This window comes from Pelodiscus sinensis, unplaced genomic scaffold (assembly GCF_049634645.1).
Source record: "Pelodiscus sinensis isolate JC-2024 unplaced genomic scaffold, ASM4963464v1 ctg130, whole genome shotgun sequence".
Taxonomy (NCBI): Eukaryota; Metazoa; Chordata; order Testudines; family Trionychidae; genus Pelodiscus; species Pelodiscus sinensis.
Window position 1 is genome coordinate 119781 of NW_027466005.1, and position 25036 is coordinate 144816.

At 74.2% G+C, this 25036-nt stretch overlaps 1 protein-coding gene across 1 annotated transcript; it reads right to left on the minus strand.

The window, feature by feature from the left end:
- Nucleotides 1-91: 91 nt before the first annotated feature.
- On the minus strand, nt 92-24025 carry SEMA4B (semaphorin 4B). The gene is given in 15 exon segments (XM_075918054.1): nt 92-2811; nt 4203-4297; nt 5209-5375; nt 5734-5849; nt 5931-6141; nt 6303-6454; nt 6868-7048; nt 10045-10100; nt 10103-10201; nt 10471-10587; nt 10833-10932; nt 11546-11644; nt 12901-12963; nt 15127-15287; nt 23803-24025. Coding segments are annotated over 15 exon segments (2502 nt in total). The 5' UTR covers nt 23906-24025; the 3' UTR covers nt 92-2029.
- Nucleotides 24026-25036: the final 1011 nt, after the last annotated feature.

Consider the following 25036-nt stretch of genomic DNA (forward strand, 5'->3'; position numbering starts at 1 on the left):
CAGGGGTGATGAGGCGCACAGCCGGGCGTGGCGAGCGACTGACTGCAGGTGCCAGGGCCCGGCGGCAGGGACGGCACACACCGCACGAGGAGACTGGGGGACTTTTTATAAAAACACTCACTGCTGGGCAAGAACCAGAGGCCACGAGCAGAGCAGAGCAGAGCAGAGCCGGCCCCGAGCCCAGCGAGGGGGATCGGCCACAAAACTCACACCAGGGCCCCGCTGCCCCTCCCCTCCCGCAGCGCCTGGCTCCTGCTGCCGATTCAGGGCTGCCCGAGGGCCTAGCACTGGGGAAAGCACAAGCCCCTCTGAGCTCCCCTCTGGAGAATGTGCCCCAGCGGGCCAGCTGCAGGAGGGCCCCTCCCCACCCCTGCGGGTCACCGTTAGAGCTGGGGCAGGGGGCAAGGCCCAAGTCACCGTTAGAGCCGGGCGGGGGAGGGTGCATCCCCCCACACCCCAAGTCTGTTAGAACCGGGCGGGGGAGGGTACGCCCCCCCACACCCCAACTCACCGTTAGAGCCGGGCAGGGAAGGGTGTGTGACCCCCCCATGCCCACCCCACACCCCAAGTCTCCGTTCGAGCCGGGTGGGGGAGGGTGCACCCCCCCACACCCCAAGTCTCCGAGCCGGGCGGGGGAGGGTGCGCCCCCCCACACCCCAAGTCTGTTAGAACCGGGCGGGGGAGGGTACGCCCCCCCACACCCCAAGTCACCGTTAGAGCCGGGCAGGGAAGGGTGTGTGACCCCCCCATGCCCACCCCACACCCCAAGTCTCTGTTCGAGCCGGGTGGGGGAGGGTGTGTGACCCCCCCATGCCCACCCCACACCCCAAGTCTCCGTTCGAGCCGGGTGGGGGAGGGTGCACCCCCCCACACCCCAAGTCTCCGTTCGAGCCGGGCGGGGGAGGGCGCACCCCCCCACACCCCAAGTCTCCGTTCGAGCCGGGCGGGGGAGGGCGCGCCCCCCCACACCCCAAGTCTCCGTTCGAGCCGGGCGGGGGAGGGCGCGCCCCCCCACACCCCAAGTCTCCGTTCGAGCCGGGCGGGGGAGGGCGCGCCCCCCCACACCCCAAGTCTCCGTTCGAGCCGGGCGGGGGAGGGTGCGCCCCCCACACCCCAAGTCTCCGTTCGAGCCGGGCGGGGGAGGGCGCGCCCCCCACACCCCAAGTCTCCGTTCGAGCCGGGCGGGGGAGGGCGCGCCCCCCACACCCCAAGTCTCCGTTCGAGCCGGGCGGGGGAGGGCGCGCCCCCCACACCCCAAGTCTCCGTTCGAGCCGGGCGGGGGAGGGTGCGCCCCCCACACCCCAAGTCTCCGTTCGAGCCGGGCGGGGGAGGGTGCGCCCCCCACACCCCAAGTCTCCGTTCGAGCCGGGCGGGGGAGGGTGCGCCCCCCACACCCCAAGTCTCCGTTCGAGCCGGGCGGGGGAGGGTGCGCCCCCCACACCCCAAGTCTCCGTTCGAGCCGGGCGGGGGAGGGTGCGCCCCCCACACCCCAAGTCTCCGTTCGAGCCGGGCGGGGGAGGGTGCGCCCCCCCACACCCCAAGTCTCCGTTCGAGCCGGGCGGGGGAGGGTGCGCCCCCCCACACCCCAAGTCTCCATTCGAGCCGGGCGGGGGAGGGTGCGCCCCCCACACCCCAAGTCTCCGTTCGAGCCGGGCGGGGGAGGGTGCGCCCCCCACACCCCAAGTCTCCGTTCGAGCCGGGCGGGGGAGGGTGCGCCCCCCCACACCCCAAGTCTCCGTTCGAGCCGGGCGGGGGAGGGTGCGCCCCCCACACCCCAAGTCTCCATTCGAGCCGGGCGGGGGAGGGTGCGCCCCCCCACACCCCAAGTCTCCATTCGAGCCGGGCGGGGGAGGGTGCGCCCCCCACACCCCAAGTCTCCGTTCGAGCCGGGCGGGGGAGGGTGCGCCCCCCACACCCCAAGTCTCCGTTCGAGCCGGGCGGGGGAGGGTGCGCCCCGCCCCAGGTCTCCGGGAAGGCTCAGCGACGCAGCGGCTGGTGTGGCTCGTGGGCTCAGGTCCCGCCCAGCCCCTCACACCACGGAGTCCCGGATTTCAGAGCCCAGCCGCACCCGGGGTCTCTGGCAGGCGGGGGAGACCTCCACGAAGCTCTCCCGGAGGCTGAGCGGCCTCTTCTCGGACCGGGAGAAGGCGGCGCTGGCGCCCGGGGGCTCGTGCGGGGGGGTGCCGAGGGCGCTGTCCGTCAGCGTCTGGTAGCCCTTGTGGTCGGGCGCCGTGCTGGCCAGGCTGCTGCCGTTCAGGGGCAGGCCCTCGGCGGGCAGCCCCGCCTTCCCGTGGATGCCGCGGGCACGCTCGCCCTGCCGGAGGAAGGCCTTCATGCCGGCCCGGTGCCGGCAGAGCACGAAGGAGGCCAGCAGCAGCAGCACGGCCCCGAGGAGCGCGCACATGGCCAGGAACTCGGGCCAGTAGCTCTTGGCGGCCAGGCGGGAGGCGCTGCCCGCAGCCGAGGTGCTGCGCGAGGTGCTGATGGTCTCCATGGCGGCCTGGCCCGGCAGGGGCCTGCCCACGGGCTCCAGGGGCGGGTGCTGCAGCAGGGGGAGCTCCTCCACCCCCACACAGTAGCCGGCCATCAGCTTGTGGAAGCCCTCCTCCAGCGACCAGCACTCGTAGGTGCCCCCGCGCTCCGGGCTCCCCACCAGGATGAGGGCTCCGTCGGGCAGCACCAGGTAGGAGGAGTTGATGGGGGTCCCGTTGTGCACCCACTGCCGCGAGGCCAGGTTGGACAGGAGCCGGCAGGGCAGGTGCCGGACCGCGTTGGGCGGGAGCCGGACCTGCTGGCACGGCGTTCCCTCTGCTGGGAGCAAGCCACACGGCCCGTCAGAGCCGCAGCCACGGGGCCGAGCGCCCGCGGGCACAGGGCTGCGGAGGGGGGAGCGGCTCTCCCCACCCCCGAAGCGGCCACGGCCAGCGGGGGCCACGGGGCTCTGCCTCCCCCAGCCAGAGCCGCAGCGTGGGCCCCCGGGCAGCCGCCAGTGCAAGCCAGACCCCCCCCACCGAGAGCCAACTCCTGCACCCCAGGCCCTGGGTCCAAGCAGCAATCCTGAGCCGGCCCGGACACCCCCCTCACTGGCCCTGCCCCAGGCCCTGGGTCCAAGCAGCAATCCTCTGAGCCGGCCCGGACACCCCCCTCACTGGCCCTGCCCCAGGCCCTGGGTCCAAGCAGCAATCCTCTGAGCCGGCCCGGACACCCCCCTCACTGGCCCTGCCCCAGGCCCTGGGTCCAAGCAGCAATCCTCTGAGCCGGCCCGGACACCCCCCTCACTGGCCCTGCCCCAGGCCCTGGGTCCAAGCAGCAATCCTCTGAGCCGGCCCGGACACCCCCCTCACTGGCCCTGCCCCAGGCCCTGGGTCCAAGCAGCAATCCTCTGAGCCGGCCCGGACACCCCCCTCACTGGCCCTGCCCCAGGCCCTGGGTCCAAGCAGCAATCCTGAGCCGGCCCGGACACCCCCCTCACTGGCCCTGCCCCAGGCCCTGGGTCCAAGCAGCAATCCTCTGAGCCGGCCCGGACACCCCCCTCACTGGCCCTGCCCCAGGCCCTGGGTCCAAGCAGCAATCCTGAGCCGGCCCGGACACCCCCTCACTGGCCCTGCCCCAGGCTCTGGGTCCAAGCAGCAATCCTCTGAGCCGGCCCGGACACCCCCCTCACTGGCCCTGCCCCAGGCCCTGGGTCCAAGCAGCAATTCTGAGCCGGCCCGGACACCCCCCTCACTGGCCCTGCCCCAGGCCCTGGGTCCAAGCAGCAATCCTCTGAGCCAGCCCGGACACCCCCCTCACTGGCCCTGCCCCAGGCCCTGGGTCCAAGCAGCAATCCTCTGAGCCAGCCCGGACACCCCCCTCACTGGCCCTGCCCCAGGCCCTGGGTCCAAGCAGCAATCCTCTGAGCCAGCCCGGACACCCCCCTCACTGGCCCTGCCCCAGGCCCTGGGTCCAAGCAGCAATCCTCTGAGCCGGCCCGGACACCCCCCTCACTGGCCCTGCCCCAGGCCCTGGGTCCAAGCAGCAATCCTCTGAGCCGGCCCGGACACCCCCCTCACTGGCCCTGCCCCAGGCCCTGGGTCCAAGCAGCAATCCTCTGAGCCGGCCCGGACACCCCCCTCACTGGCCCTGCCCCAGGCCCTGGGTCCAAGCAGCAATCCTCTGAGCAGGGCCCCCCCCTCCCCGGTCCTGCCCCAAGCCCTCCTTACCCTGGGGTTGGTGACGGCGGGGGATGGGCAGGGACACGTTCCCTGCTTGGCAGAGCCTCTCCGTGTCAGCGTCTTCGATATCCTGGGCCCAGGCTCTGCGGGGAGACGGGCCATCAGCATGGCCTGCAGGGACGGGCAAGGGGCCCAACTGGGGGATGAAGGGGGCAGGCGAGAGGGGTGCGAGCTCCTGGTGTGGCAGAACCAAGACTGGCCAGGGCAGGGACAGGGGAGCCGAGGGGCGGTCGAGCAGTGCGGGGGCAGAGGGGCCGAGTCGGGGGGCAGGGGAGCTGAGTCGGGGGGCAGCCGAGCAGTGCAGGGGCGGGGAAGCCGAGTCGGGGGCTGGGGGTGGGGGAGCCGAGTCAGGGGGCAGCCGAGGGGTGCAGGGGCGGGGGAGCCGAGTCGGGGGCTGGGGGTGGGGGAGCCGAGTCAGGGGGCAGCCGAGCGGTGCAGGGGCCGGGGAGCCGAGTCGGGAGGTAGGGGGTGGGGGAGCCGAGTCAGGGGGCAGCCGAGCGGTGCAGGGGCGGGGGAGCCGAGTCGGGGGGCAGCCGAGCGGTGCAGGGGCGGGGGAGCCGAGTCGGGGGCTGGGGAGCCAAGTCGGGGGGCAGCCGAGCGGTGCAGGGGCGGGGGAGCCGAGTCGGGGGGCAGCCGAGCGGTGCAGGGGCGGGAGAGCCGAGTCGGGGGGGCAGCCGAGCGGTGCAGGGGCGGGGGAGCCGAGTCGGGGGGCAGCCGAGCGGTGCAGGGGCGGGAGAGCCGAGTCAGGGGTGGGGGAGCCGAGCGGTGCAGGGGCGGGAGAGCCGAGTCAGGGGCGGGGGAGCCGAGTCGGGGGGCAGCCGAGCAGTGCAGGGGCGGGAGAGCCGAGTCGGGGGCGGGGGAGCCGAGTCGGGGGGCAGCCGAACAGTGCAGGGGTGGGGGAGCCGAGTCGGGGGCGGGGGAGCCGAGTCGGGGGGCAGCCGAGCAGTGCAGGGGCGGGGGAGCCGAGTCGGGGGCGGGGGAGCCCAGCACTTACTGGGGCTGCGTGTGCAGGAGGCGCTGGGCGAGACTGCGGCAGGCGTCCCCGCTCCAGGCGCAGTAGGGGTCCCGAGCCAGGACACACTCCCCACAGCTCCGGTACAGGCTGCAGTTGGAGACGGGCACCTGGGCCACGGCCGAGTAGGAGGCAGCGTACAGCAGACCCTGGCAGGAGAGAGGGGTGAGTGCCAGGCCCCTTCCTGGAACCCCTGGCGCCCACGGCAGGCGGGGGGGCTGGGGAGCAGTGCCCCGCAGGGTGCCCGGGCAGCGGCTGTCGGGGCTCAGCAGGGGCGGAGGGGCTGAGCCAAGCTGCTCGCTGGTTGGGCGGAAGCGGGGGAGGGTTGGCCCCCATCCCTGAGGCTGGGCCCCGCCGGGTGCTGGGCTGCCCGGATGAGCCTGTCAGGCAAGGCACGCGGGCGCCGGCCATGCCAGGGGCCTTTGAGAAACGAGTCTGAGGGAGCCTTGGCCGCGGGGGGCCCCGGGCTGCAGAGAGGGGCCCATCTCAGCCTGCTGGCTGCCTTGCCTGGCTGTGGTCCAGCAGCAGCTGGAGCACGGGCTGCCCGGCGCGGAAGAGGCGCAGCTCCTCGATGATGTGCACTTTCTGGCCGACGCTCACGGCCTTGTGCAGGCGCCCGTCGTCTGCAACACACACAGCGGGGCGCTGAGCAGAGCCGGGGCTGGCAACGCCGCCCGGGCCCCGCCCCTCGCCGGGGGACCCACCTGTGCCCAGGAAGAGGACGGCGTAGGCGCGGTGCAGGCCCTGGACGCGCTGCACGCAGATCTGCCGGTAGCGCACGCGGCTCTGCAGCAGCAGCGGCTCGCTCCGCACGGCGCTGTCCATCAGGAAATGGTCCTTGACAAAATTCAGCACCCGGTCCGGCATCTGCAGGGAGGAGTTGATCCTCATGCGCCGCGCATGGCTGGTGATGCACTGGGGGGCGGAGAAGGGGAGAGCTAGACACACGGACAGCACAGCCCTGCAGCTCCCGGACAGACCCGCGGCACAGCAGCGCCTGCTGGAGCAGCCGGGGGCGCTGGAGGCGGTTGGGCGGAGCAGGCAGGCTCGGGCCCTGCTGGGAGAGGGGCACGTACCGCTCCGGGCCGGGGCTCTGGCACAGGGCGGGTGTCCGTGTACCACTGCTGCGTCTCGCGGTTCACCTCCTTGTAGAGCCCGCCAAAGGCCTTCTGCACGTCCCGCATGGCGAAGGCGCACACTGCCGAGCTGCCTGGGGCCCCCCTTGTTCCTGGCGCAAGAGCACGGGGGGATCAGCAGCTCTCACGGGGCTGGGACGACCCAGACACCCCGGCCATCTGCAGGCTGGGGACAACCCCCCCGCGCGCTGCGCACAGCACACACACTCACGCATGCACACGCGCACACACACACTCACACGTGCACACGCACACACACACTCACGCGCACACACACTCACGCGCACCACACACAGCACCTGCACCAGGCAAACCGCTGGGAGGGAACAGCGGGCAGCAGCCAGCACCCCAGCGGGACAAGTCCTGCGTCCCATTGCCTGCCCCCTGCCAGATCGGGGGTCAGTGCCCAGGTTCTCGTCCCCTCCCCGCCCGCCGCCCGGCTCCGGCCCTGAGCCCACTCTCGCTGGAGCAGCCCCAGGGCCGCGGCCCCCGCCCACGCTCACACACTGGGAGGTGAAGACGCCGTAGAAGACCGTGTCGCTCCAGTGCTGCTCAGCCGGCGTGAGCACGAACACGTCCTGCAGCACGTTGAAGGGGAACCCGTCGTCGGGGCGCGAGCACAAGAGCTGGGCCTTGAGGAACGTGGTCCACCTCCGCTGGAGCACCCGCTCCCCCCCCAGGTCCCCCTGCCGCGGGGAGAGCGCGAGCGTCACCAGCCAGCTACGGGCAGCGGGGGCGCGACAAGCCCTGCAGCGAGCAGGGAAACGCACAACCTCCCCTCGCACACCTGTGCCTCCACGTGCGTCAGTCTGCACGTGCGACCACTCCCCTCCCCCGCCCCGCACGCACAGACCACTGATCCTGCCAAGTGACCCCCCAGCACACAGGTGCTAAAGCTCCTCCCCCCACCAGATCCTGCCAAGTGACCCCCCAGCACACAGGTGCTAAAGCTCCTCCCCCCACCACTCAACTGCTCCGCAGTGTGCACTAGGGGGCCGGGGTGGAGACACGTGGGGCAGAGCGGGGGTGGAGCACTTCTGGGAATGAGAAAGCCGCTGTCCTTACTGCCTGCCCCACCTCCGCTGGCCAACACGCCCCTGCCCCGCCGCCGCCCGCCCCACAGCCAGGCCAGGCCCGCCCCTGCCCCGCCGCCGCCCGCCCCACAGCCAGGCCAGGCCCGCCCCTGCCCCGCCACCGCCCCAACACAGCCAGGCCAGGCCCGCCCCTTCCCCGCCGCCGCCCCAACACAGCCAGGCCAGGCCCGGCCCTGCCCCGCCACCGCCCCAACACAGCCAGGCCAGGCCCGCCCCTGCCCCGCCGCCGCCCCAACACAGCCAGGCCAGGCCCGCCCCTGCCCCGCCGCCGCCCCCAACACAGCCAGGCCAGGCCCGGCCCTTCCCCGCCGCCGCCCCAACACAGCCAGGCCAGGCCCGCCCCTTCCCCGCCGCCGCCCGCCCCACAGCCAGGCCAGGCCCGCCCCTTCCCCGCCGCCGCCCCAACACAGCCAGGCCAGGCCCGGCCCTGTCCCGCCGCCGCCCGCCCCACAGCCAGGCCAGGCCCGCCCCTGCCCCGCCGCCGCCCGCCCCACAGCCAGGCCAGGCCCGCCCCTGCCCCGCCGCCGCCCCAACACAGCCAGGCCAGGCCCGCCCCTGCCCCGCCGCCGCCCGCCCCACAGCCAGGCCAGGCCCGCCCCTTCCCCCGCCGCCGCCCCCAACACAGCCAGGCCAGGCCCGCCCCTTCCCCGCCGCCGCCCCAACACAGCCAGGCCAGGCCCGGCCCTGTCCCGCTGCCGCCCGCCCCACAGCCAGGCCAGGCCCGCCCCTGCCCCGCCGCCGCCCGCCCCACGGCCAAGCCAGGCCCGCCCCTGCCCCAACACAGCCAGGCCAGGCCCCGCCCCTGCCCCGCCGCCGCCCGCCCCACAGCCAGGCCAGGCCCGCCCCTGCCCCAACACAGCCAGGCCAGGCCCGCCCCTGCCCCGCCGCCGCCCGCCCCACGGCCAGGCCAGGCCCGCCCCTGCCCCAACACAGCCAGGCCAGGCCCGCCCCTGCCCCGCCACTGCCCGCCCCACGGCCAGGCCAGGCCCGCCCCTGCCCCGCCGCCGCCCCAACACAGCCAGGCCAGGCCCGCCCCTGCCCCGCCGCCGCCCGCCCCACGGCCAGGCCAGGCCCGCCCCTGCCCCGCCGCCGCCCCAACACAGCCAGGCCAGGCCCGCCCCTGCCCCGCCGCCGCCCCAACACAGCCAGGCCAGGCCCGCCCCTGCCCCGCCGCCGCCCCAACACAGCCAGGCCCGCCCATGCCCCGCCGCCGCCCCAACACAGCCAGGCCAGGCCCGCCCCTGCCCCACCGCCGCCCGCCCCACGGCCAGGCCAGGCCCGCCCCTGCCCCGCCGCCGCCCACCCCACAGCCAGGCAGGCCCGCCCCTGCCCCGCCACTGCCCGCCCCACGGCCAGGCCAGGCCCGCCCCTGCCCCGCCGCCGCCCCAACACAGCCAGGCCAGGCCCGCCCCTGCCCCGCCGCCGCCCCGCCCCACGGCCAGGCCAGGCCCGCCCCTGCCCCGCCGCCGCCCCAACACAGCCAGGCCAGGCCCGCCCCTGCCCCGCCGCCGCCCCAACACAGCCAGGCCAGGCCCGCCCCTGCCCCGCCGCCGCCCCAACACAGCCAGGCCCGCCCATGCCCCGCCGCCGCCCCAACACAGCCAGGCCAGGCCCGCCCCTGCCCCACCGCCGCCCGCCCCACGGCCAGGCCAGGCCCGCCCCTGCCCCGCCGCCGCCCACCCCACAGCCAGGCCAGGCCCGCCCCTGCCCCGCCGCCGCCCAACACAGCCAGGCCAGGCCCGCCCCTGCCCCGCCGCCGTCCCAACACAGCCAGGCCAGGCCCGCCCCTGCCCCGCCGCCGCCCCACGGCCAGGCCAGGCCCGCCCCTGCCCCGCCGCCGCCCCAACACAGCCAGGCCAGGCCCGCCCCTGCCCCGCCGCCGTCCCAACACAGCCAGGCCAGGCCCGCCCCTGCCCCGCTGCCGCCCGCCCGCCCCACAGCCAGGCCAGGCCCACCCCTGCCCCAACACAGCCAGGCCAGGCCCCGCTGCCGCCTGCCCCATGGCCAGGCCCGCCCCTGCCCCGCCGCCGCCCCAACACAGCCAGGCCCGCCCATGCCCCGCCGCCGCCCCAACACAGCCAGGCCAGGCCCGCCCCCTGCCCCACCGCCGCCCGCCCCACGGCCAGGCCAGGCCCGCCCCCTGCCCCGCCGCCGCCCACCCCACAGCCAGGCCAGGCCCGCCCCTGCCCCGCCGCCGCCCCAACACAGCCAGGCCAGGCCCGCCCCTGCCCCGCTGCCGTCCCAACACAGCCAGGCCAGGCCCGCCCCTGCCCCGCCGCCGTCCCAACACAGCCAGGCCAGGCCCGCCCCTGCCCCGCCGCCGCCCCACGGCCAGGCCAGGCCCGCCCTGCCCCGCCGCCGCCCAACACAGCCAGGCCAGGCCCGCCCCTGCCCCGCCGCCGTCCCAACACAGCCAGGCCAGGCCCGCCCCTGCCCCGCTGCCGCCCGCCCGCCCCACAGCCAGGCCAGGCCCACCCCTGCCCCAACACAGCCAGGCCAGGCCCCGCTGCCGCCTGCCCCATGGCCAGGCCTGGTCCTGCCCTGCCACAGCCCACCCCACAGCCAGGCCGGGCCCCGCCCCTGCCCACCTTGCACACGCGGGCGATGCGCGACACGATGGTGTTCTCAAAGAAGTCGAACTCCGGGCGGTCTCGCTGAAGAAGAAGTACACCTTGTCGTCGTCACCCTCGGCGCTGCCGGGCGGCAGGCTCTCCCGCAGATAGGCCGAGCCCACGAAGGCTGGGTCTGCACCCCGGAGACAGACCCTCAGTGCCAGCCCCCGGAGCCTGGGCCCAAGACGCAGCCCCTCTGGGGGGGAGCGCCAGGGCCCAGGAGTGCAACCCAGCTTGCCTGCGGGGTTCCTGGGAGCGGCGACAGAGAGGGAGCCCAGGGGAGAGGCAGAGTCTGAGCAAGACCAGCAGCCTGCCCCTCCCCATCCCACCAGGCCTGGCTCACACCCCCTCGGCCCTGGGCTGCCCCGTATCAGCCTGGGCTCCCGGCCCCGCCGCCCGCACCTTGCAGCCAGCTGAGGGAGTTCTCCGTCTTGAGGGAGATGCGGCTCTCCTGGCTCCGGTAGATGGTTGGCTCCTTGCCCTGGAAGTCGCTCATGGTCCCGGCATAGAGCTCACCGTCTGCCGGGGAGAGACCCGCTGGCCTGAGGGGGGACCGGCTCCGCCCTGCCCTGGGCCCACAGCACAGCCTCCTTCGGGTGCCCGCCCCGTGCCAGCCGGGCGCCCGCGGGCTGGCGTCCCACAGGCCCTCCCACCAAAGGGGCGACATGGCCAGGCGGAGGGACCCGGCAGCGCTCAGCCTCCGCCAGGACACCCGTCCCTCGAGCCACCCGCAGCCCCCACCCCCGCCCCGGGCCCCTCCTTACCGACCAGGATGGCAGTGGACTGGTATTCGGGGTCGAAAGGGCAGCGACCTTTCCCGTCCTCCAGCAGCAGGTCCCGCGCCAGGCCCAAGTTCTGCACAGGCTGCAAAGGGGAGAGGATGCTGTGAGCGGGACGGGTCAGGCCGCGGGGGAGCCCGGGGCACGCAGGCGGCAGGGAGGAGCCCGGGGCAAGGCGGGCAGGGCGGGGCGGGGGAGCCCGGGGGAAGGGGGAGCCCGGGGGAAGGCAGGCGGGGCGGGAAGGGGGAGCCCGGGGGAAGGGGGAGCCCGGGGGAAGGCAGGCGGGGCGGGAAGGGGGAGCCCGGGGGAAGGGGGAGCCCGGGGGAGGCAGGCGGGGCGGAAGGGGGAGCCCGGGGGGAGGGGGAGCCCGGGGGAAGGGGGAGCCCGGGGGAAGGCAGGCGGGGCGGGGCGGGGGAGCCCGGGGCAAGGCAGGCGGGGGCAAGAGGGGAGGCAGGTCAGGCGTGTCCTGCCCTCTCGACACCTGTGGGTGTTTCACTCGCCAGGTCACTGATGTGCACCTGCCCCGTGACACCCCAGGCCCTGTGTCCCCGCTGGGGAGCTGGGGGAAGCGCGGGTCCGGCTCTGGGACCTCAGGCGCCAGGCGCTGCCGGCCTGGGATGGGCACAGCACAGGGTCGTGAGCGCTGTGGGGAAGGAAGGCCGGGCGGCCGGGCGGCGGAGGGGGCGGCTGGCGCTCACGAGGTAGGTGCAGACGGGGCTGAAGGCGCCGGTCCCGCAGGCGTACAGGTGGCTGCTGTTGAACTGCAGCAGGATCTTGATGTAGTTGTGACAGTCCCTCTGCAAGGGAAGGCGAGAGGAACCTGCCCAGTCCGCCCGAGGCCCCTTTCCCCCCACCCCACCCCACAGCGCCCCCGGGCCAGCGCTGAGTGCAGGGAGAGCCCCCCACAAGCCCCCACTCCACCCCACAGCGCCCCCGGGGGCCACGGGCCAGCGCTGAGTGCAGGGAGAGCCCCCCACAGGTCCCCACTCCACCCCACAGCGCCCCCGGGGGCCACGGGCCAGCGCTGAGTGCAGGAAGAGCCCCCCACAGGCCCCCACTCCACCCCACAGTGCCCCGGGGGCCACGGGCCAGCGCTGAGTGCAGGGAGAGCCCCCACAAGCCCCCACTCCACCCCACCCCACCCCACCGCGCCCCCGGGCCAGCGCTGAGTGCAGGGAGAGCCCCCCACAGGCCCCCACTCCACCCCACAGCGCCCCACAGTGCCCCCGGGCCAGCGCTGAGTGCCGGGAGAGCCCCCCACAGGCCCCCACTCCACCCCACAGCGCCCCCGGGGGCCACGGGCCAGCGCTGAGTGCCGGGAGAGCCCCCCACAGGCCCCCACTCCACCCCACAGCGCCCCCGGGGGCCACGGGCCAGCGCTGAGTGCAGGGAGAGCCCCCCACAGGCCCCCACTCCACCCCACAGCGCCCCCGGGGGCCACGGGCCAGCGCTGAGTGCAGGGAGAGCCCCCCACAGGCCCCCACTCCACCCCACAGCACCCCCGGGGGCCACGGGCCAGCGCTGAGTGCAGGGAGAGCCCCCCACAGGCCCCCACTCCACCCCACAGCGCCCCCGGGGGCCACGGGCCAGCGCTGAGTGCAGGGAGAGCCCCCCACAGGCCCCCACTCCACCCCACAGCGCCCCCGGGCCAGCGCTGAGTGCAGGGAGAGCCCCCCACAGGCCCCCACTCCACCCCACAGCGCCCCCGGGGGCCATGGGCCAGCGCTGAGTGCAGGGAGAGCCCCCCACAGGCCCCACTCCACCCCACAGCGCCCCCGGGCCAGCGCTGAGTGCAGGGAGAGCCCCCCACAGGCCCCCACTCCACCCCACCCCACCCCACAGTGCCCCCGGGCCAGCGCTGAGTGCAGGGAGAGCCCCCCACAGGTCCCCACCCCATAGTGCCCCAAAGGGACCCCAGCAGCAGTACAATGCCACGGGCTGGCTGCAGGCCCTGTCCGACTTGGCCGGCTGGGCATGGGGCCGGGGCCTGCTTGGGGGCGTGCGCCATGCCCAGAGGCTCAGCCAGAGAGGTGGGGTCCACGCTGGCACTCACCTGGGGGTCCTTGCCCTTGAACGCGCATTGCTTCTTCCTCTCCTTGTCCGCGCTCCAGGGCAGCTGTGGAGAGGGGCTGGTTACCAGGAGCCCCAGCGCTTGGCACGGCCCCTCCCTGCTGACAGATGGGCCCCCGGCTCCTGTGGAGCATCCCGCTGCCTGGGGCCGAGTCTCAGTGCCCGCCGGGGACAGGTGGAGCCAGCCAGGCGTGGGACAGGTGGAGGCTGGCACCCTGCCTCTGCAGCTCCCCCGCCCCGGCTCGCTGCCCTGTGTCTCCGGGGACATGCAGCCTCCGGAAACCCTGCGCCAGGCCCATCCCGGCGCTGCCCCCGCCACGTAACTGGATACTAAAGATCAGTCGCACCCATGGGGGGAGGGGTGTTTGCCCCAAAAGTCTGTCCCAAGGGGCCATGGGAGGGGTCCCAGCGCTTGGCACGGCCTGTTCTACTGGTTCTGCAGGTGATAGTCGTGTAACGGGGGCAGTGTCGGTAACGGGGGCAGTGTCGGTAACGGGGGCAGTGTCTGGGCAGTGTCGGTAACGGGGGCAGTGTCGGTGTCGGTAACGGGGGCAGTGTCGGGGCAGTGTCTGGGCAGTGTCGGTAACGGGGGCAGTGTCTGTGTCGGTAACGGGGGCAGTGTCAGTAACGGGGGCGGTGTCGGTAACGGGGGCGGTGTCGGTAACGGGGGCGGTAACAGGGGCGGTGTCGGTAACGGGGGCGGTGTCGGGGCAGAGTTGGTAATGGGGGCAGTGTCGGTAACGGGGGCGGTGTCGGTAACGGGGGCGGTGTCGGTAACGGGGGCGGTAACAGGGGCGGTGTCGGTAACGGGGGCGGTGTCGGGGCAGAGTTGGTAACGGGGGCAGTGTCGGGGCAGTGTCGGTAACAGGGGCAGTGTCGTGTCGGTAACGGGGGCGGTGTCGGTAACGGGGCAGTGTCGGTGTCGGTAACGGGGCAGTGTCGGTGTCGGTAATGGGGGCAGTGTCGGTGTCAGTGTCGGTGTCGGTAACGGGGGCAGTGTCAGTGTCGGTAACGGGGGCAGAGTCGGGGCGGTGTCGGTAACGGGGGCAGAGTCGGTGTCGGTAACGGGGGCAGTGTCGGTGTCGGTAACGGGGGCAGTGTCGGTAACGGGGGCAGTGTCGGTGGCAGTGTGCATAACGGGGGCAGTGTCGGTAACGGGGGCGGCGTCGGTGTCGGTAACGGGGGCGGCGTCGGTAACGGGGGCAGTGTCGGGGCGGCGTCGGTAACGGGGGCGGCGTCGGTAACGGGGGCGGCGTCGGTAACGGGGGCGGCGTCGGTAACGGGGGCGGCGTCGGTAACGGGGGCGGCGTCTGTGTGTGGCTAGAAACACGGACTCTGTGCGGAGGCTGGAAAAGTCTCTGTGGCTGAGCAAAGGGCAAGGAAAGCTCAGCCGGTGACTATGCTAATTAGCGAGGAGACAAGGACTCTCTAGGTGCCAATATGCACCTCAGGCACGTGACTGATACCTAGGGGCTACCAGCAGGGGACTCAGGAGAGGCCGCTGGCCAGGTGACCTGCTGCAGCCAAGCAGCTGCCAGAGGGGGTATACAAGTGCCATGTGGGACCCTCCATCTTGTCTTCAGTTTAGCTCCTGATCCCAGATGCAGACTTGCAGGGAACCCCGAGCCGGGAACAACCGTGGACCCCTCCGGACATAGGATGTAACCAGAGACTTTTAAGCCAGCAGTTTAACATCTCTGCTGAGAGCCTGCGTCGAGAACTGGGGATTCGATGCATGTAACGTATTCTCCTTAACCTCACTCTCAGGCTTTGCTTTCTTTCAGTGATAAACCTTGAGATGTTAGATGCTAAAGGATCGGCCCAGCGTGACCTTGTGGGTGAGATCCAGAGGGTAAATTGACCTGGGTTCTGTGGCTGGTTCTTGGGACTGGAAGAACCCGTTCGGGGTAGGTGAGATGGTCCTATAACCCCTCACCTGTGGGCAGGCCCAGGGCTCTTTGGGGCACAGGGAGGGCTGGGGTGTTGCTCATGAGGCTTCTGGCCGATTGGCAGCTGAAGCGCTCGGTGTGGCCTGTTGGAAGGTCTCCAGTCGGGCTGTACGGAGCCCCGAGTCTGAGCAATTCACCCTGAGCGGAGCCCTCAGCGGTGCCCAGACCTGGCCCGGCCTGTCACACCCCCCACCCAGAGGCCACCTCACTGCTGGCTGCCCTGCCCGGCACGGGGCTCCCGTGGGAGGCGGGCGACTCACGCGCTGGTGCTGGGGGCCGCGCTGGAAGTGGCTGGTGTTGAGGGCGAAGAGGAGCTCGCGCGCCCCCACGTACAAAGCGCCCCCGTCCGGGCTCAGCAGCAGGGCCGTGTAGTTGGTGACTCCGTCCTCCTCAAACCGCCACACGGGTCTCTCGGTGGAGCCTGGGGAGCCAGCAAGACGCCCGTCAGCGCGCCCGGGGCTCCCGGCTTGGGCCTGCTCCCCAGCCACGGCCCAGGGAGCCCCCAGCGTCCCAGAACCCACCGCCCGCTGCTCCCCAGCCACGGCCCCAGGGAGCCCCCAGCGTCCCAGAACCCACCGCCCGCTGCTCCCCAGCCACGGCCCCAGGGAGCCCCCCAGCGTCCCAGAACCCCACCGCCCGCTGCTCCCCAGCCACGGCCCCAGGGAGCCCCCAGCGTCCCAGAACCCACCGCCCGCTGCTCCCCAGCAAGGAAGTGTTGGTGCTCATGAAATCCAGGCTCAGCCCAGCCTTGACGGCCCCCTCGGCCCCCTCACAGCCCAGCCCCACCGGCGCCCTCGGCCCCCCTCACAGCCCAGCCCCGCCGGTGCCCTCGGGCCCCTCACAGCCCAGCCCCGCCGGCCCCCTCGGCCCCCTCACAGCCCAGCCCCGCCGGCCCCCTCGGCCCCCTCACAGCCCAGCCCAGCCGGCCCCCTCGGCCTCCTCACAGCCCAGCCCCGCCGGCCCCCTCACAGCCCAGCCCAGCCGGCCCCCTCGGCCCCCTCACAGCCCAGCCCCGCCGGCCCCCTCACAGCCCAGCCCCGCCGGCCCCCTCACAGCCCAGCCCCGCCGGCCCCTTCAGCCCCCTCACAGCCCAGCCCCGCCGGCCCCCTCACAGCCCAGCCCCGCCGGCCCCTCACTGCCAGCCCCGCCGGCCCCCTCACTGCCCAGCCCCGCCGGCCCCCTCACTGCCCAGCCCCGCCGGCCCCCTCACAGCCCAGCCCCGCCGGCCCCCTCACAGCCCAGCCCCGCCGGCCCCCTCGGCCCCCTCACAGCCCAGCCCCGCCGGCCCCCTCACAGCCCCCTCACAGCCCAGCCCCGCCGGCCCCCTCACAGCCCAGCCCCGCCGGCCCCCTCACAGCCCCTCATGGCCGAGCCCTGCACACTCCAGCCCTGCCCTGCTGGTTCCCCTCACCTCTGCCCCACAGCCCTGCCCCCCCAGCTCTGCCTGCGCCCCTCCCCATACAGGCTGGGGTCCAAGCTAGGGATGTTAAATCTCGGCTAACTGAATAGTCGATTAAGCTCACGAATTCTTTTCGGGTAATCGACCAGTCTGGAATCCCCGGGGAGCCCGTCTGGCGAGGGGGTGGAGGGGGGGTCTGAGCCCCTGGACCCAGCCTGAGCCGTAACTGGCCGGGCTGCTGGCCAGCCTGCTACACATTTATGGCAGGGGGTGGGGGAAACGCCTGTCGTCCGTAGCACCGACCTAGGCGCTTTGGCTGGTTAATGGGCTAATTGACCACCCTGTCACACCCCTAGTCCGAACCTGCCCGGCCCCAGGGGAGCCGACCTGGAGAGCCTCCCGCTGGAGCTACAGGGCTGAAAGCGGGGCTGGCCATGCCCGGGGGCGACGGGTCGTGTCCGTTTGCCCAGGGGCCGAGAGCGGGGCATGGACTGGCAGGACAGCAGGGTCAGTGGCGGGGCGCCGGGCCGGCTCAGCCTCTCTGCTGCGAGCTCCGAGCTGCCCCAGCATATCCCGGCACAAGCCTGATTTGCTGCCCCCGCACATAGGGGGACGAGGGGGCCTGGCGGGCAGGGAGCAGGCAGCTGGGAGTGCTGCTCTGAGGCTGCCAGGCCACCTTCCCCACATCTCCCTCCGCCAGCACCACCCGGCGCACCGCCCTGAGGCCCCACAGGCCCCATGGGACCAGGCAGCCACGTCGCTGGGCACCCCAGTGCCACCGGGCAGCCCCTGGCCTCCAGCACCTCCCTCCACCACCGTGGGGCAGCCCCTGGCCTCCAGCACCTCCCTCCACCGCCATGGGGCAGCCCCTGGCCTCCAGCACCTCCCTCCACCGCCCCTCCCCGACGGGGCAGCCCCTGGCCTCCAGCACCTCCCTGCACCGCCACGGGGCAGCCCCTGGCCTCCAGCACCTCCCTCCACCACCACGGGGCAGCCCCCAGTTCCCAGCTCCCCACCGCCACAGGGCCCGACACTGACCCCGGGCCAAACCTGGGGAGCCTCCGCCCAGGGCCTGCAGCACAAAACGCTCGTCAGACCAACTCCCTGCCTCAGACACCCCCAAAACAGCCCCGCCCCGGGCACACCCTGGACACTTGGTCCCTCCTGCCAGGGACGGGCTGAGCAATCCGGCATGCTGCCAGCTGAGTGCCAGGGCAGACCCGGTGCCCCACAGAGCCCCCAGCATCAGGGGAGGGGCCGCTCCGGGGCCCCGCGGAGCCCCAGCGTTGGGGGAGGGGCTGCTCCGGGGCCCCGCGGAGCCCCAGCATCGGGGGAGGGGCCGCTCCGGGGCCCCGCGGAGCCCCAGCATCGGGGGAGGGGCCGCTCCGGGGCCCCGCGGAGCCCCACAGAGCCCAAGGGCCGGGGCAGGGTGATCTCTGGCCCCGCGGAGCCCCAGCGTCGGGGGAGGGGCCGCTCCGGGGCCCCGCGGAGCCCCACAGAGCCCAAGGGCCGGGGCAGGGTGATCTCTGGCCCCGCGGAGCCCCAGCGTCGGGGGAGGGGCCGCTCCGGGGCCCCGCGGAGCCCCACAGAGCCCAAGGGCCGGGGCAGGGTGATCTCTGGCCCCGCGGAGCCCTAGCTCAGGCTCTCAGGGGGAGTATTTCAATCGGCCCTACAGGCGGAGCAGCAGCCGCCTGTGTGGACAGGCCAGTCAGCGCAGAGAGGAGACACCACCCGCCAGGCCACAGCGCCCGGACTCCCTGGGCACAAAGCGGGCGGGCTGCAGGGTGACTTGGGAGCCGCCCCTCGGAGCCAGGCTCCGCTCGTGGGAGCCCTGCCCGGTGCCCGGCGCCCCCAACACGCCCAGGCGGCACTGCCAGGGGACAGGCTGAGCGAGGTTCTTGCTCCCCCGCGTTGGGCAGGGGCCCAGGCGCAGCCCATGGCCGTGACACGCTCACCCCGGCACCGGGCGAGAACTCACGCTGGCAAAGGCGGCTCCGCCCGAGAGCACCTGGCCTGGCCAGAACCAGAACCAGAACCCCGCCTGCCTCCCGCCTGCCCTACGGTGCCCACGGCCCCGGCTTGCGCAGGGTCCGGCCTGTGCAGTGACGGGCCGGGCGGTGCCGGAGAGAGGGCTGGTCCGGCCCGGAACACCCTGGCAGGGCTGGCCCAGGTGTCTTGGTCCCACAGGAAGTTCTTGGCCTGGGCCTGCCCGCCAGGGGGGCAGCGAGGGCTGACTCACTGCAAGCAGCTGAGGTTACCTGCCTGGCTGGGCTTGCCTCCGGAAGCGCTTCCTCTCCCCTGCCCGGGCTGTGACGCAGGCCCAGCCTCCCGCCTCCCCGCCCTGCAGCCGGGCAGGGCCCCCTCCAGCTCCTGCGTGTGCCCATCCCAGGCCCCGCTCTATCTGCAGGCAGGGCTGGGCGAGCGACGGCTGCCTGCCCCGCTCCCCACGGGGGACACCACGTGCCGCGAGCAGACAGAGCAGGAGGCCTGGGTCCCATCGCTCTGCTGCTGCCTCCCAGCCTCTGTGCCTGGCACCCCTGCCCCGGGGCTAGGACCCCCCAGGGAGCTAGGTGCCACCCCCTGGCCAGCCTGCCGCTGGGGCTCCCCCAGGGCTAGGACCCCCCAGGGAGCAGTGCCACCCCCCAGCCAGCAGCTAGGGCCCCCCCTTCCCTGAGGCTAGGACCCCCCCAGGGAGCTAGGTGCCACCCCCTGGCCAGCCTGCCGCTGGGGCTCCCCCAGGGCTAGGACCCCCCAGGGAGCAGTGCCACCCCCCAGCCAGGGCCCCCCCTTCCCTGAGGCTAGGACCCCCCAGGGAGCTAGGTGCCACCCCCTGGCCAGCCTGCCGCTGGGGCTCCCCCAGGGCTAGGACCCCCCAGGGAGCAGTGCCACCCCCCAGCCAGCAGCTAGGGCCCCCCCTTCCCTGAGGCTAGGACCCCCCAGGGAGCTAGGTGCCACCCCCTGGCCAGCCTGCCGCTGGGGCTCCCCCAGGGCTAGGACCCCCCAGGGAGCAGTGCCACCCCCCAGCCAGCAGCTAGGGCCCCCCCTTCCCTGAGGCTAGGACCCCCCCAGGGAGCTAGGTGCCACCCCCTGGCCAGCCTGCCGCTGGGGCTCCCCCAGGGCTAGGACCCCCCAGGGAGCAGTGCCACCCCCCAGCCAGCAGCTAGGGCCCCCCCTTCCCTGAGGCTAGGACCCCCCCAGGGAGCTAGGTGCCACCCCCTGGCCAGCCTGCCGCTGGGGCTCCCCCAGGGCTAGGACCCCCCAGGGAGCAGTGCCACCCCCCAGCCAGGGCCCCCCCTTCCCTGAGGCTAGGACCCCCCCAGGGAGCTAGGTGCCACCCCCTGGCCAGCCTGCCGCTGGGGCTCCCCCAGGGCTAGGACCCCCCAGGGAGCAGTGCCACCCCCCAGCCAGGGCCCCCCCTTCCCTGAGGCTAGGACCCCCCCAGGGAGCTAGGTGCCACCCCCCTGGCCAGCCTGCCGCTGGGGCTCCCCCAGGGCTAGGACCCCCCAGGGAGCAGTGCCACCCCCCAGCCAGCAGCTAGGGCCCCCCCTTCCCTGAGGCTAGGACCCCCCAGGGAGCGGTGTCGGCCCCCAAACTCCCTGTCGCTAGGGTCCCGCCTGCCCCAGCACAATGAGCTGCGAGCGCTGTGGAGCCAAGCCCGCGGCAGGGCCAGCAGCCACTGGGAACAGGCTCACCCAGCTGGCAGCGACTGGGCCCCCCTCCCACACACACAGCTGGCCAGCCCTGCCCACAGCCAGGCTGCCTTGGGCTGTGCTTGCCCCACGAGCAGCTGCTGCCTGCCCGCCCCCGGCAGGGCATGCCCTGCTAGCAGGAGCCCCAATGCCCACTCAGGGACCAGGGCACCGAGCCCCAGCCCAGCCCCATGGGGTCCTGCTTCGGCTGCCTCCCTCCACAGCAGCTGCCAGGCTTCCGGGACGTCCCGCCGGGGCCCTAGGCCAGGAGAACCAAGCAGCCCCCAGCAGGGCCAGGGCGGGCGCTCGGGGTAGCCCAGTCCCAGCCGTGTTGGAGCCTGGCCGGCAGCAAACGGGAGGCTGCGTGGTGCCAACGGGCGTGTTGGGACAGGACCGGCCGCTTCCAGGCAAACCGGCTGGAGGTGACTGAGCACGGCACGCCCTGGCTCACCCCGCCCCGCAGGCCTGCCACACCCACAGGGGCAGAGAGGGGGCCCATGGACCCGGGTGGGCCCGCGGCAGGGCGGGGCACACGGAGCCTGTCCCGCCCAGGGCATCTGGGCTCCCGCGCACTACGCCTGCCCCGGGCACCGAGCCCCCGGAAGCATGTGGCCAGGGCGCCCAGCGGGAATCTGCAGGGAACACCCCTCTCTCGCCCCTTCCCGGGCAGGGTGGGGGCCCCAGGGCCGGCTGCAGCGGAGCACAAGGAAGATCCGCAGCGGCAGGTTGGGGCCTTACTGGGCCCAGGGACAGGCTGCAGACTGGTCCCACGGGGCAACCGGAGCCATCCCGTGTGTCCGCCCGGCACCCTCCCCACAGCGGGGCCCAGCCCCCCCCAGTCGGTAACTGGGTGGGGGAGACTGAGGGGCCAGTCCCGGTCCCTGGGCAAACCCTGCGCCCTGCTCCGACCGTGCCCAGCAGCTGAGCTCTGCCAGGGCCTCGCACAGAGGGCAGGCTGCCAGGGGCCAGACACACAGGAGGAACAGAGCCGTGGGGGAGGGGGACAGAGCCTCACCCCGGGAGAGGCAGGGATCCCTGTGCAGCACCCTGGCAAGGAGCCTCGGCTCCCAGCAACAAAGGCGGGCAGGACTCCGCCAAGCGGCACCTCCCCCTTCCCCCTCAGAGCCGCTGCCCTCTCCCCCACCAGCACCTCCCCTCCCAGGACATGCTGCAGCCCCGCCTTCCCCAGCCTGGCCTCTGGGCAGCCCCCATGCTGGGCACGGTGCCTGCTGGCTGGGCAGCCTGGCCCGGGCACAGCTCTGCCTCCTGGCTCTTTCACCACCCCCAGCCTGGCCCTGCTGCCCAGGCCAGCACACACCAGGAGCCTGCGCTGGCTGCCTCCGCCGTGGGGCCGGGAGCCTCTGGCAGACGTGCTCTGGCTTGCGGGGCTAGGCGGGGCGCGGGCGTTCTGCAGCCTCAGCACCTAGCCAGGAGTCACGAGGCGTTTCGACACCGGGAGAACGTAGGCTGCAGGTTGCAGAAGCCAGCACCTGGCCCCGGGACGCCGGCAAGCGCCACCCACCTCCCGCCCTCGGGAGCAGGGCCAGACTCGCCCGGAGTCTCCCCAGCCAGGCAGGGAAGCTGAGCCACTCGCTGTCCCTGGGGTGCCCGCCACAGGGAGCTCAGCGCCGGGCAAAGGCGCTTCCTCCCCGGGCTCAGCAGCCAGCACCAGGCGGCTCACGCCGTGGCCCAGCCCGCCACCCGCGGCCCAAGGCCCCACCGCAGTCCCTGCCGGCTGCTTCGCTCGCACCCTCCAGCTCCGGCCTCATGCAGCCACAGCGCCCCTGCCCGGCCCCTTGCACACGGCTGACCAAGCCCAGCCACCTCCTTCCTCCCTCTGGGCCCAGCCAGAGCAGCAGGCACCTCCCCCCCGGGCAGCCCCACATCCCAGATGCTGCCCAGCCCCCGGGGAGCCGGAGGGTCGCAGCGCCCCGAGGACGGCCATCCCGCAGCAGCGCTTGCTCCCACACGGAGCCCGTGGCCAGGTCCGTCTCCAGCGCACGGCTTTCCTGCAGCCCCAGGAATCAGCCACCAGCAGGACACCTAGGCTGAGACCCTGCAACTCCCCCCACCTCACTGGAGACGGGGCCGGACGGCGTGCACAGGCCCTAGCCAATAACCCCATCCCAGGGGCCAGCCGAGGGGCCTGGAAGCCATGCCCATGGCTGGGGGTGACGGCAGGACGCTTTGCATGCTGCCACCAGGCAGGGGCACGGCCCTTTGCAGGTGCCCACTCCCGGCAGGGCAACAGCCCCAAGGGGCAGCGAGGACAGTCCCAGAAGCAGTGCCAGTCCAATCCCTCTGCCAGCCAGGCCGAGGCTGGGCCGGCTCAGTACCTCCCACAGCATGGGGGTCACCTCTCTGCTCTGCCCCTTGCCACCGCCAGCAGAATTCCACACAACTCCCCACGTCTCCAGCCCAGGGCTCTGGGCCACACGGTGCAGTCAAGGGGGCTTGGGGCCAGAGACCCGGCCCGCTGCCACGCCTCTCCCCCCCGGAGTGCCCGCTCCTGCCTCAGCCACAGGCCGGCCGCAAGTCCCATCGGCTGCCCCGAGCCACCCTGCCCGTGCAGCCAGCAGCCCCCAGCATGGAAGGGAGCAGGGCCTGCTTCCCCAGGCTCACACCCCACCCAGGAGCCTGGCGTCTGTCCCTGCTGCAAGCTTTGGGGGGCCCCTGCCCCCCAGCACTGGGGAGAAGCTTCCCTGGCAAGAGGTCTGCCAAGTGCCTGCAGGCGGGGTCCGGGGAGGGGCGGGCATGCTGCACTTGGAGAGCCCCCCGGCTGAGACCTGGGGGGCAGGGGAGGCTGCGGATCCCACGTGCACGGGCGTGTAACACACCTCGCACCAGCCAGGGATGCCAAACAGCGGGGACCTGAATAGTCGAGTAACCGCACCAGGTCTTATCGGTTACTCGACTGGCCTATCGTCCCCGGGGGCGGGGCCCGCAGCCAGTGCCCCCCACTCCCGCTCCGCACTGCTGCAGCCGAGTGCCAGGGGACCTGGTCTGCGAGGGGGCCGTTTAAACACCAGCCCCCCTCGCGGGCCCTGATCCAGAGGCAGCAGCGGGAGTGGAAGGGGTTCCCCAGGGTGGGGGCCGAGCTCCGGGACCCGGTGCCTGCGCGCCCGGCTCCTAACAGGCTTGAAATGCAGAGCCGGGGGGTAGGTCCCGGACCCGGGCGAGCTGGGCCCGAGCCAGGCCGCTGGCCACCGCTAGAAGCGAGCCGGCGGGGGCGGGGGCCGGTTCGCCTGTGCACTGACCTAGGAGCCTTCGGGACAGGGGAGCCGCCTGCTCCCGCATCCCTAGCGCCAGCGACCTCCGCCCCGGCCAGCTGCTCCCCTCGCCCCGCCGAGGCACCCGGCATCCCCCGCAGCCCCCGGGCTTCTCCCCCTCCCGGGCCCCGCAGCCCCCGGGTTCCCCCCCCCCCCCGGGCCCCGCAGCCCCCGGGCTCCCCCCCCCCCGGGCCCCGCAGCCCCCGGGCTCCCCCCCCCTCCCGGGCCCCGCAGCCCCCGGGCTCCCCCCCCCTCCCGGGCCCCGCAGCCCCCGGGCTCCCCCCGCCCCCGGGCCCCGCAGCCCCCGGGCTCCCCCCCCCTCCCGGGCCCCGCAGCCCCCGGGTTCCCCCCCCCTCCCGGGCCCCGCAGCCCCCGGGTTCCCCCCCCCCTCCCGGGCCCCGCAGCCCCCGGGTTCCCCCCCCCTCCCGGGCCCCGCAGCCCCCGGGTTCCCCCCCCCTCCCGGGCCCCGCAGCCCCCGGGTTCCCCCCCCCTCCCGGGCCCCGCAGCCCCCGGGTTCCCCCCCCCTCCCGGGCCCCGCAGCCCCCGGGTTCCCCCCCCCCTCCCGGGCCCCGCACTCACCGTAGTGCAGGCTGACCCGCGGCACCGTCTCCTGGGAGGCCGAGAGCAGCAGCAGGGCGCAGAGCGCCGGGGCCAGCGAGGCGAGCCGGGCCGCGAGCCCCATGGCCGGCCCGGGCCGCGCCGCGCTGCAAAACGTTCCGCCCGCACCCCGCGTGCGGGGCCCCCGCAGCAGCCGGACCTGGGGTCGGAGAGAGCGCGGAGAATGGGCGGAGCCTGCCCCCGCAAGCCCCGCCCCCGCCTGCACCACGGCCCGCCCCCCGCAAGCCCCGCCCCCGCCTGCACCACGGCCCGCCCCCCGCAAGCCCCGCCCCGCGGCCAGCCCAATAGCCAGAGCAAGGCGGAGCCGGCCCGTGACCTGCCCCGCGGAACCCCCGCCTGCCGCCCCACGGCCCTGCGCCCCACTGCATAGCGCCCCACGGCCCCTGCGCCCCATGCATAGCGCCCCACGGCCCCTGTGCCCCGCTGCATAGCGCCCCACGGCCCCTGCGCCCCACTGCATAGCGCCCCACGGCCCCTGCGCCCCACTGCATAGCGCCCCACGGCCCCTGCACCCCACTGCATAGCGCCCCACGGCCCCTGCGCCCCATGCATAGCGCCCCACGGCCCCTGTGCCCCGCTGCATAGCGCCCCACGGCCCCTGCGCCCCACTGCATAGCGCCCCACGGCCCTGCGCCCCATGCATAGCGCCCCACGGCCCCTGCGCCCCACTGCATAGCGCCCCACGGCCCCTGCGCCCCACTGCATAGCGCCCCACGGCCCCTGCACCCCATGCATAGCGCCCCACGGCCCCCTGCACCCCACTGCATAGCGCCCCACGGCCCCTGCGCCCCATGCATAGCGCCCCACGGCCCCTGCGCCCCATGCATAGCACCCCACGGCCCCTGCACCCCACTGCATAGCGCCCCACCCTCTCTTTGCTCCTGCAAGCAGACAGCCCCAGGGGAAAGATACAGCTCAGCGCTCGCTGGCCCGTACCTCCCTCCAGCACCAAGCGCTCCCCTCCACCCTGCCCACCGTGCCACCCTCCAGCACCCAGCGCTTCCCCCCTTCACCCTGCCCACCGTGCCACCCTCCAGCACCCAGCGCTCCCCCTCCACCCTGCCCACCGTGCCACCCTCCAGCACCCAGCGCTCCCCTTCACCCTCCAGCACCCAGCGCTCCCCTCCACCCTGCCCACCGTGCCACCCTCCAGCACCCAGCGCTCCCCTTCACCCTGCCCACCGTGCCACCCTCC